General features: G+C 48.4%; 1 protein-coding gene across 4 annotated transcripts in view; it reads left to right on the plus strand.

The window, feature by feature from the left end:
* Positions 1 to 677: 677 nt before the first annotated feature.
* The window catches only part of GRIK4 (glutamate ionotropic receptor kainate type subunit 4), a 135,751-nt gene continuing 124,309 nt past the window's right edge, over positions 678 to 12,119 (plus strand). For all 4 annotated transcript variants that reach the window (XM_074162327.1, XM_074162329.1, XM_074162331.1 and 1 more), the window contains exon 1: positions 678 to 759. In XM_074162327.1, coding sequence (XP_074018428.1) covers positions 678 to 759 — 82 coding nt within the window. The remainder of the gene's footprint in view (positions 760 to 12,119) is intronic.

The raw sequence follows: 12,119 nt of genomic DNA on the forward strand, positions 1-12,119 counted from the left end.
TACCTTGTAAGAGGAGAGGAAAAAAAAAAAGGCCTTGCTCTTGGTCCTGTCCTGAATCCTCTTGTGCGTGAAAGGGAGGGAAGGAGGTGGTGACTGTCGTTGTGGCTGGAGCAATACTAAGAAACGGTTTCTAGTTTGGTGGCCAAAGTGCCTCTCTTGTCTCTGACTCCCATCCCTCAAATTGTGTTTTGGTATGAAAATGTTTTGTTCTATCCTAAAGCCAGAAGTCAGTATTATCTTTTAAGTTGCATGCTGCTTTGAGTAAAAAATAAATAAATAAAAAATATATATAAAAAGGAGGAAGGGGAAAAAAAGAAAAATTAGAGATGTGACTCAGTATTGATTTTCACTTGTTTTTGTGGAAATGCTAAAAATGCCAAGATGAAATATTTGGAGTTTTCCTTGTGTTTCTTTTCCTTTTTTTTTTTTTTTTTGTTAGAAGCTCTTTGCCCAGCTTGACTCCAATTCCTGAATAATTCATAGTCTGTAAATAGCTTCCTCCTCCTCCTCCTTTGGTAAATAGACTCTTTGTCCCAAGTGTTTGGCAAGCTTGAAGCAGTGTCATCCTGCTGAGTCGCTGGCTCGAGAGCTGAGGTGCTCACGGCGGCCTGTGTTCTCTCTCTGCAGAGTTATGTCATGCCCAGACCACCAAAGGGCTCCATGAGGATTTATAGAAGATGCCCCGTGTCTTGGCGCCTCTGGTGCTCCTTCTGCTGTGGCTGATGAAGATCGCTGCCAGCCCCCATTCCCTGAGGATCGGTGAGTACCAACCTTGCTCTGACCTGCGTTGAACCATCCTTCTACTTGGTGTTTGGACCACTCTGTGGTAGAAACGCTTGGAGAAGGGACGCCAAGCCTCGCCTGTGGTGGCTGGGCTCCCTGCCTTGGTGGTGTGAGGCTGAAGTTCTTCCTGAGCTACAGTGTCCCACCTGCATTGTGGAAACGTTCTCTCCTTCATCTTGTCAATGAAATGCAGTTTATATTGAGTGTACGTATTTGCATTGATTTTTGCGGTGGTAATGTTACCCGATGGGAATCTCTTTCTGTATAAATTTGAAGTCAAAGGCACTCCTCAAAGAGTCACTGAGGAATGAAACTTGCTCCCCCCCGCTATGCCCTACTCCCCTTGATGCTCTCCTAAGCTCCATGCAAAAGGAAATAGTTTTTTTGTCACAAATTTATTTGTCCCCACAGTGATGAGCAAGGAGTGTTTGAGCCCAAACTGAATCTAGTTAAGCAGTGCCACAAGAACATTAATAACTCCAAAATGCTCCATTTGTAAGAGAGTCCTATGCATTTGGTCTCCTCTGGGCTTTATTAAAAAGTGTTTAGGAAGAGGCACCATCATCTTTGCTCTCTGCCTGTGTGGATTAGGGAAAAGAAATGCATCCAGAAACCTTGTAAGGGAGCTTGTTTCATAGTATTGACACTTTGCTCTGTTGTTTAGAAAGGAAACTGCTTTTCCTGACTATTCTCTCTGGAGCTACTAGCTGGTTTTATTAACTATTTGTTGCAGATAAGAAGCAAATCTATTCCTGTCCCCATTTGCAACTTTCGCAGGTGACACTTGAAGTAAAATTACTTCTCCCCTCTGCTAGTGGAGCATGGAGCGGCTCAGAAATATGGCAAGGGAGCATCTGTGCTGGCAGGAGCCTGGGAAGGGTGGCTGGGTGTTTTATATCCCCAGCATCCGTGATTCATGTGGAGCACTCATGCTGCATAGACTCGGCTCCGCAGACTGCATTTCACGTTGATCGGCAGATCCTCCACTTGAGCCAGCGGATGTGCTGGGGGTGGATGGTATATTATCAGGATGCTGAAGGTGAAAGATCCTTCGTTACACCTTGTGCCCCAGCCATACCCCCCTGTGGGGAAAGTACTGCGGGTGCCTGGGAGCGTGAGGGGAAGGGAACCTCCCTCAGCAGTGCACGGAGCAGCACCAGTCTGGGAGCTGGTGTGGTTTTCCACCTCCACAGCGCGACCCAGGGTGAAATGCGAAGGTGTTCGAGAGGGATGGTACACGACCGTATGCCTCTGTGCTTAGCGGAGACGCGTGGTGGGGAATAGCTGAGTGCGGGGTGGTTAAACGTGAGCCTCTCCTCCTTAGCATCGTGTACCTGCAGAGGTGGTTTGACTGCTGTGCGATGCTCTGCCAGTGCTTTGGTCTCCATCCCAGACACTGCTCCACTGGTGGTTTTCAGCTCTCTCACTCTGAGGTCATGCTCTCTTGGACCCGTCTCTCCAGTTTTAAAATCCTTGTGCATTTAGGGATTGTTTGCTTTTGACTTCCCTTTGCAAAGATAATGGACCTGCTCCAGACACAGTTGCTCTTAAAGCTTACACCACTGCTGCCTAGTCCAGGGTGGAAACGCTGGATTTCCTTAGCCTGCACAGGGCAAGGCAGGGGAAGTCTGTCTGTTGAATCCTCCTAGGACTGGAAAATGTGTATTAGGATGTCACAAAGACAATGTAGAAGTCAAGATTTCAGAGGAGTAATGGTGTTGAGGGAATGGGAAGGAACTTCGCCGATTCTTCTAAAAGGCGCTGGAGGTCGTGGCTTCTGTGCCAGATAGTATTAAATGTAAGAGTGGCCAGAGACCCTGCAGTCAAGTCACAGGTGTCTCCAGTCACCTCCTGCCTCCTGACAATAGGACACCAGCAGTCCTGACCTTGGACCATGCTGATTCCCCCACATGAGCCTAAAGCAAGAATTTACCGAGGGAGAGGAAGCTCGGGTAGGTATGTTAGTACATACCTACTGCTTTTGCTTTGCTCGTGGCCACAGAGCTAACTTCTCTGAAAATGCTGTCTGAAGCAGATGGGCAAAGAGCTGAGGAGGGGTTTGGGGGTTTGGTTTTGTTTCTTCAAGACACAGTTTTATTTTAACAATATATCCAGCAAAAAAAGTTAATAAAAATAAAGTAGAAAATAAAAGGAGAGAAAAAATATTACTAGAAGCTCTGAAATCATTCCCAAATGCATGCTTTTGGCAAGGCTGGGGGATATGGTATCTAGCAACATAAATCAATGCACTGCATAGGAAAGGAAAACAGACCAGCATGAACATTTAAATATTCAAAGGAAACGCAAGCTAACATTTAAAATAATTCTGAAAGCCATCTGGTAGTGGACTGCTCAAATGCACAGTTAGATGATCAGTAATGTGAGGTGAACGTAGGCAATGCCATGTCTGGTTTCTTCACCAAGTTGTTAGAAGAGATTATTGCCTGCGGCGCTTGGCTTCCAGGGTGGAAGGAGGCTCGGTGGTGCTGAGTCAGGGGCACTTGGCTTTTAAACTAAGCACTGAGCTTCCCTGCTGATGCTTTCTTGGGGTTTCGGGTGGATCTTGGCCCTGGTATTTCTCGGTGGAGTTTCTAGGCAGCAGATCGCTTAATCTTTGAGCACACAGTGCCAGGGAGCTTTGCTAGCCTGGATGGGACCAGCAGCGAGTGTTGCATTGCAGTGAGCTTTAGAGGCATCATCTATGCAAAAAAAAAAGTGAGCAGAATGTGGGATACAGGGTGACCTTCCCTGTGCCTTTGGCATGCATAGGAACAATCTGTAGACTATCGTATGCTCTATTTCTGTCCTTGATACACAGCAAAAAACAATGGTACAAACCTTTTTTTCAGCCTTTTTCTTCAGCCTTAAACTCCGTGTATTCCCTTCTGCTCTGATCCTGGAGAAAGTCTCATAGTTCACAATGTTCTGGAGACCTTTGTGGGGAAAAACACCGACCCACATGCTTCATCCAAAGAGGGTCTTTTTTCCAAGAGTGGTGTTTTGTTTATCGGTCAGCTTGCTTGGTCTGCCTTGGTGAGGTATTATCTCCCTAGATGCTCAAAAGTCAATTGTGCTCGGGGATGAAGAAGCAGACAGGAATGGGCATGTTCTCGGAAGTTTTCAAGAGTTCCAGGAGGTATGTAACGAATTGCCTCGAGACATCCTGTAGCCCTTGAAAGAGCCAACATACGTCCTACCAAGATGTCCTGGGAGCAAAACCCAGCCATTGGTGCTCGCACAACGTGTGCCCTTGCACATGCTGTCCTGCATCCAACCCCACCAAAAGCACCAAAACATCAGCTCCCTCCTGCCCAGCCCCATGGCGGGCAAGGGGAATAGCTACAGTGCTCTCCAGGCCAGCATCTCCCCTAGCTCTGGTTTCCTGCAGCATATGCTGGCTGTAGAAGTAATTCTGGGTTTGTTTTTTGTTTGTTCACTCGTGCTCAATAAAGTGTCAGGAAATTTACTTGAGTTATTTACCGAGTTATTTACTTGGTCTTATAGAGCAGACCGTCAGAGCCCTAAATTGGTATTCTCTCTCTAGATTCATTGGCTGTACTAACAGCTCGTTTAAAATTCATATATAAGCCAAAGTTGTAGTTTATACATGGCATTGTCCTAACCAGCGATAGGCTCAGTAGCACTGACATGCAATCTACTGACAAACTCCTTGCAAGGCCTCCTTCAGCTCTGCAGCTCTTTAAAGTGCTCTTTTCTGTCTGTCCAAATCCCTTCCCTCCCTCCGCCTCCCAACTCTGCCAACTTTTTACAAAAGGTGCATCTGTAGCATTAGGGGTATTTTGTTTGGTGAAACTTGGTGGTCTTCTATCCTATACCCAGTGAACATCCATCCATTACTTGCCCAGCTGCTAATTGAAGCAATCTGCACTGCTGTCCCAGTGCTTGTGGTAGGGTTTCATCCACCAGAGAAGCAATGAGCGGTCAAAGTCTCCACGAGTCCAAACTGATGGTGGGGTGTCACTAAAAGTGCCAGCCTGGGACATTTGTCCTTGTGTCTGGGCATGTTTCCAAAATTCTGGAATACCTAAAGGGCTGTGAATCTCCTACATCTGCTCTGACCGTGGAACTATAATGTCAAGAAAATGTTCTTGGGATCCCCCAGAGCACGTGGGAAAGCAGTGGCATTTAGCTGTGCGCGCTGAAGTAGGTGGGAAGAAGCAGGCTGGAGACATGCATCCAGCTTTTTCTGCATCACGCAATCGTATAGTGCCCCTCTATTTCCTACCTGTCGCTCTGTCACAGACGTATTGAGCAGAGCATCATTTGTGTGGCCTTGCACCCCTGCGTAATTACCCTCCCGAGGTGCTTATCATACTTGTGTAGTGAGCTGAAGGCCCCGTAGCTGCACGGTGTGCTTCTGCCCTGTGCAGTGCGGTTTGTATACTGGTGTACACTGGTGTGTCTGAGCACTGGTGTGCCTGAAGCGAGGAAGCAGCGCTGAGCATTAAAAATGCGTAAGGCAAAAAATGAATGATAATGGCAGTGGAACAGAATTGTGGACCGGTTAGTTCAGTTTCCCCAACTCCCAGAGGATATGCATAATTCTCCTAAAGGCACAGCAGAGAAGATCCCACAAGGCAGCGTGTTATTTAACATTAAGATTTGAAAGGGTGATGGAGCCGCTGCTGATGACGGTGCAGTCAGTCCCCTGGATGCTGTAGATGAAAAATGGGGATGTCAGCCCCCATGGGCAAGTAGAAAAGCTTCCACCCAGGTGTGCGGTCCGAGATGGGGAGAAACACGACTGCGACCATTACGGCAGGTGGGGAGAGCTGTGGCTTTGTGGTGGCTTGGCTTGTGCCAGCCCCAGCCCCCTGACTGCAGTGAGCTGGCACGGCTTGAAACTCCCCTTCTCTCGCCTGCGCGGAGGCGGAGGAGTGTGTTTAACACAGACAGACAAAGCACAAACTCCTTTCCTGGCATATCCGAGGCCTTTGTGGATGATACCCATGCAACCACAATTAACTGCTGTCCACCATTTGGCTCTTCCCCAGCAGAGAGATGGCCTTACCCTGGCTTTGAACCCGGCAAGGCTGCTGCGATCAGCTTAAAGCAGAGAAACGATCTGCGAGTCTCACATGGTGGTGCTGTTGCTGGAAAACCTTTCCGCTTGTAATAGCGATTGGTGTTTAAGAAAACAAAGCTTCTGGTGGGGGTTAGGTGACTCTCTCCCTGGCCAGCTGTCCCGCCGGTGGTGGGAGCAGAGGTTTTAGGTACTGCCTGTGCGGGAGGGGGCACAGCTAATGACTCCTCGCCAGAAGGCAGCGGAGTGGAGCGGAAGAATTGGGCTGGAAACAAAGCAGGTTGCTGAGAACACGTGTGGTTAGCTGGCTCCTCTGCGCGTGGACCTTACTGTTTTTAAAGGATTAAAAGTAATCCTTAAAAATCCTTGAAAAGAAACCACTGCGAGCTGCGGGGCCCCAGCGCCCGAGGCTGTTCCCGCATGCCTGGTGGCGGCAGCACTCGTTGGAATAATGCTTTCAAGTCCCGCCGTGTTTGGACTGCGATAATACCAGCCTGGCTTGAGGAGTGGGGTGGGAGGAGGATGGATGTTGGGGTCAGGTCGAGGGGTACCTTCTGAGCACGAGGGATGGTGGAGGAGTTAACTGTAAACTGTTCACCAAGTTGCATCTGGAGAAACAAGGCATGAACGGAGGGCTGTCCCCATCCTGCGGTGCCAGGAGCAGGTGTGGGCTGCAGTTTGGTTGACATTAAATGTGGGCAAATAGTTTTCTGTGTGTATCTTGGGTGTCTTAGTCCCTAGGAACCCAAGCTAGAGGCTTTCCCGGGGTGCTCCATGGCTCCCCTCGTGTCCACACAGTAGTTGCTCGTCTCCTGGAGACCTGCCCACTGGTGTATCCAGCCCTTGGAGCTCGGAAGTGCTACTGGCTGCCTGAGTTCAGTTCCATCCCCTGCTCCATTCATGCCTCACTGGGCTCATTTGAGCACTCATATCTAGGGTTTGGCCTATATTGATTTTTATCTTATTTTTTTTAAAAGACTTTCACATTTCGTTCAGGACTTTCCTAGAATCTGAGTGCCTAAAGAAACGGAGAACTGTGGAGGAGGAGAGGTATCCACATCTTTGTTGATGCATGACTTATTAAATTTGTCTGGCTGAAACATTGTAAATGTTTAATGTTCCCCAATATTAAAAAGGCCCAGTTGAGTTCATTAAGGTGAAGTAGATTCATAGTTATTTGTCATTTGCTGCTGAAGAGTAGTGAGAAACAGAGAAAACTACAATATTCATTTATTAACTATTTGCCCTTTTAATTTTGTTTTCATTATTCTTCTAGGAGAGTGATATTTTATTTATGTTTTCTGATTTACGTGCATAAATCTTTATTTTTAAAAAGGTCACCGGTGTAGATGTCAGGCCCTTTCGAGCAATGCCTTGTCTAGACTTGCCCTTTGGTTCTTTCCAATTCTCCCAGGTACTGCTGTTTTACGGTGCTGGGAAGAGCGGCCAACAGTTCCCCATCTCCTTGCCATACCTTCCCTGTCTTGAGCGGTCTTGTAAAGGCAACTCATCCATGGAGGCTACTTCCAGGCTAAAAGGAGCCTGTTTTTCCAGAAAAAGGCAACTTAAGCTGTTCAAAGAGGGGTTGCACGCTGCCGTGGTCTTTAATCTAACCCCTTCTTTGAAATGATCAGGTGAAAAGTGGTTTTCTTGAATGCTTTTGCTGTTGGATGCTAGGGCAGGGCGTTCAGGCTCCTTGCAAATGTTGGTATTTGAGGAGGTGGTGGTGGCTGGGTGGTCACCTTGTGTGGGTTGGGTTTTGCGGGCTGTTCCTGCTGGATCTGTGAATGGGTGTTTTCCTGGGGATGCGCCGGGCAGGTTCTCATTAGCACCATGGAAGTGGGGAGGGAAGCAAGGGCTTCTGAGCGAGGAGCCCTGGGAGAAAGTGAGCGGGAATTGGGTTGAGCTGCAAGCGAGTTCTTGAGCAGTACTTGAGGGATGCAGAAGTCCTGCCTCCCTGCTTCGTTTTGCTTTGATTTTAAACAGCAAGTGGCTTGTTTGGCATACTGACTGAGGACTGGATACCAAAGAGGGAGGGACTGATGGGTTCCTCCACCACAGAGGTTTCTACGTGAATTGCATGTGGACAATGTTGAATACGTTTGGCTTAAAACCGACCGAGCTGCCTGCTCCAGGGAGCCTTCATGGAAGAGAGAGGGGCTTGGGGCAAAGCGGGGTGACCCGACTTGTGTGACTTGGGCATCTTGCCTTCCGTTGATGGCCCTGTGGGGGAGAGGTGTCCATGGCATGTGGCAGGCAGTCTGTTGCCCACGGGGGTTGTCCTGCTTGCCCGGACCCTAGGGCAGGTAGTGCCCCTCGCCTTGCCTGGGAGATCCGTGTGGTGGGGCTGAGTGTCTCTCCAGGCTGCCATTTGGCCACATAAAGCATAATGAGCTCCTGGTCTCTAGCTAAAGGAATCCTGCACTGTAATAATATGAATAATAAATGATAAGCAGATTTATATCTTAGATCAATGCTACAGGGCATGGAGTGAGGAGAGGTGTGGATTCAGCCAGACAGGCCATCTCTTTATGTGTTTTGTACCTCTGTGGCAGAGTTATTTTTACTGATCTGCTCCTGTTAATTAATGTCTGGGAGGCAGGCTACATCGTACATCCCAAGAGGCCTTAAGCTTTGTTTTGATTCATTATATATCCACATACATATCATGTAGGTATAGATCTCTGTGTGCAGAGCATGTCGATGGCAAAGTCAGCTGGTAGTTATGGAACAGAGCCATGTTGCTCAAGTAGCAAATCGGCATAGTGCTCTCCTTTTTTTTTTTTTTTTTTTTTTTTTTTCCATTTGCTTGTTTAATGAAAGTTATTTGCTCGCTAGCACGGGTAGAGCTGTGGTGTGCCTGGGCACAGCGGCCGGCTGCTGCCCCGTGCACTGCTGCTTCGTAGATCTGGAAGGTGACTGGGTTCGAAGTAGATGCTAATTCAGCGAGAAGAGGAAAATTTGCTTTAAGGAGGGGAGCCAGGGAGAGAGGGACTGGTCGCTGGAAAGGTCATATATATATATACGAGATATAGATATGTATTTCACAGGCACAGTGCTGTGCAATCACAGGGGAGCGACACAGGGCAGACACGGGCAGGGGCACGTACAGAGTTTTGCTGCAGAGGTCTCATTTTTGACTTTTGTTCCTGAATGTTGAAGATTCTCCCTGAGCCAAGGATCAGGATCTGAGCACCTTATAACCTTTTTTATATCTAAATACTCTTACTGCCCCTGGGCAGCACTTTGTGTGTTTGCCGCTGAGCCATTTTTAATACACATCATTTTGTTTCATGGAGTGAAAGCTAGTCGTAGCAAGAAGTACTCTTTCATTTCCTTCATTATTTTTTCATATATATATATATATATGAATAAAAAAGTCAATTACATGAATGAAAGATGCTTGGTTCCCTGCCTAAACAGCTGCCAAAATTAATTCCAACTCTGAGCCAAACTCGGCAAAGCTGGAATTTCTGCAGAGAGCTCCGGTGCGGCGTGAGATAGGCTTGTGCATTAGTCTGCATTACAGATTACTGCTGCCCAGCCCCGCGCCCTTGGCTATCTGTGTGGGCAGTTGAGGAAGGATGGATTTCACACGCTCTGGGGTGAGCTTGACTCCCCTGCAGAATAAGCCTGAATTAAACAGCCTTAGCAGCCCTTTGCTGGAGTGGGTGCCATCACGCTGCAAAGCAGTGCTCGCTAGATAGGGAGCAGCTGTCTTGGCAGCTCAGAGCACCTGAAAACTTAGTGCCAGCGTCAGCAATACTTTGAGCTTCAAATTTGTTCCTCCCCGTGGACCAATTAACTTGCATTTAAAGAACTACCTGAACTGGAGATTTTTTTTTTTGGGGGGGGATGTGGACAGGAGCTGGGTTGAGTTTCAAAATGTGAATAAGCACGCAGGGGAAGGAAGCCCTCTGTGCTTCCTCCGTCCAGGCAGCCTTTGGGAGGGCAGGGAGCAGTTATAAGGCTGATCACTGGGGATGGGGCACCTGTGGATATATGGCTGAAGAACATGGTGGCTTGCTTTTAGGGAGATGCATATCTGTAGAGACTATAACCAGTGGTTTGGAGGTCGTTTTCAGGAGGTGAGGTGCAGGGTAGCCTTGCAGACTAAGGCAGTGGCCCAGGTTTCTAAAGGTGAGGTGAGATAAAGCCAAAGTCATTGCCTGTGAGCTGTTATAACCTTTTGGAGAAGACAAGCTGGAGGATGGCAGATGGGAGGAGGAAGACAGCAAGGCAACTCCAGCTTGTAACAGTCTGTTGGAGCAGAGCTGAGATCCTCACACTGAGTCTAAGGTAGGGTTTCTTTCTGTTTGAAGCGATATGCCTTGTGCTCAGAGGTTTATTCCTCGTTCTCCCGCTGTGTAGCTCTTGGCAAGTTCACCTGTCCTTGCTCTGTAGGTGGCTGGACTGCAAGCTCAGGGGCCAGCTCTCCTGGATGTAAGGTGTGCAGCTCTCAGCTCCCCGAGGTGTTAAAGCCCTCCTGCTAGCATTAGGCACTGCCGGGCTGCTGGGCAGCCTTCCCAGAAAAGGTGCTTTTGACCTGAAAGGGCACTTATCTCAAGTGCCCCTCTGCAGCTAATTGCTTGTGGCTCAGTTTAAGATAAACACATTCCTGTAAAGCTAAAAAGCCCAAATTGTCCTGGCTTGGATTCAGAAGCTCTAGCTCTTGATATCCAGGTGTTTTGAACCTTATAGCATTTTAAAAAGCCCCAACCCCAGAAGTAGAGACCAACCTGCTGACAAAGCGGGTGAGACAGATCCTGGCTCTGGCATCTGCGAGGGGTAGGTCCTGCCCTTCCCTGCAAAGCCTTGCTCCTGGCTTTGTGCTCCTCTTCCTCTTCTTCTCCCTCACAAAGAGCTCACAGTGATGAGATTGCTGGAAAAAATGCTGAGGAAAAAGGGAAGGATGGAAGAACTTCAAAGAACGAGTTTTGCTTTTCTGTAGGATGTCAGCTATGAAAAGCACCAAGCTGTAGGCTGTGCTGGTGGGCAGGGGAAGCAGGGTGCGTGTGGGAAAGAAGGGGGCAACACCCAGGGCATGATCTGTACCTAAAATATCTGGGAACAGGCAGGAGAAATGGGTGCCCTAAGTCCGCATGTTGTTTGTTGCTGGGAAAGCTGTCCAACAGGATGATGTCGCGTTAGGGTAGCATCGTTCCCCAGAGCCCTTCTTTGGGGTGTTACCTCTGGAGGAGAGATGAGTGTGGGAGGCCTGAGAGGCAGAAGGTGAAGATCCTGGCTGGAGGAGAGCTCCTGAAATGAGGAAGACCCAGGAGATGGATGGAGACAAGTGCTCATAACCATTGCTGGTTATGCCTGAGAGTGGTAACCTGGGGCAGTGGCAGGGCATGGACCACAGGGCTCTCGGGGTTGGCAGAGACCTCCCTGCGGGGAGGGACGTGCAGACCTGGTGCTCGTAGGGATGGGGGGAGCGAGGGAGCTCCATGGGCCATAGATAAAAATGAAATGCTAAGCTCAGCGGGCAGAAAAGCAAAGGAAGCAGATGCTCGTGTGTCAGCAAAGAGGTGGACTTGAGCACGGATTTAGAGGGGAGCAACAGGGGTGATTTGCACTGGAGGAGCAGCTCTTAGCCCGTTGCCAGCTCTGACTCGACCTCTGCCAAATGAGGACGGTGAATGTAAGAAGGCTGCAGGGAGGGATGGCTCATTTTCCCAAAGACACCACTAATGAATTCCTCTTGCACCTCCAGACGCTGTAGGGGTTTGAAGAGGCTAAATGGAACTTTATGTGAAAATGATGGCTGAATGTCAATTCTGCTGTCGAAGCCAATTTGGGAGCTGGAAAGTGCTAAAAGAATTAAGATTGTTAAATGGAAATAAGTCTACTTGGTTGAGATGAAATAGGGTTTAAATGAGTGAAATTATCTGTGGATTACCCTTGTTGGAGTACTGCCTTATTTAATAAACTGAGTTTTAATCTGCTGCAGGGATTCCTGAAGGCAAAGCTTAGCCTACGTGGGGGTACATGTATGTCATGAAGGGGAAGGACCAGCTGTGCTGTCATCCTCCGGAATGGAGACACAAGACTAAAGGGTGATTATAGTTTGCCCGTGAGCGCTTTGCCCTTTCACGATGGGCTTGTTTGCTGCTTCGTAAGGGGTTTGGTCTTTGTGCAAGCTTCTTGGGTAGTTCTCTTTTGCTGCAGAAAAGGTTAGGCGATACCTGTTCTGGATACTGCGTGTCCCTGGGGAGCACTTCTAGCACAGGGCCATGCAGCACTTCATGCTTCCCAGGGTAAATGTAGTCAGACCTTGAGGGCTGGAAAG

The sequence above is a fragment of the Numenius arquata genome, chromosome 22 (assembly GCF_964106895.1).
Source record: "Numenius arquata chromosome 22, bNumArq3.hap1.1, whole genome shotgun sequence".
NCBI lineage: Eukaryota > Metazoa > Chordata > Aves > Charadriiformes > Scolopacidae > Numenius > Numenius arquata.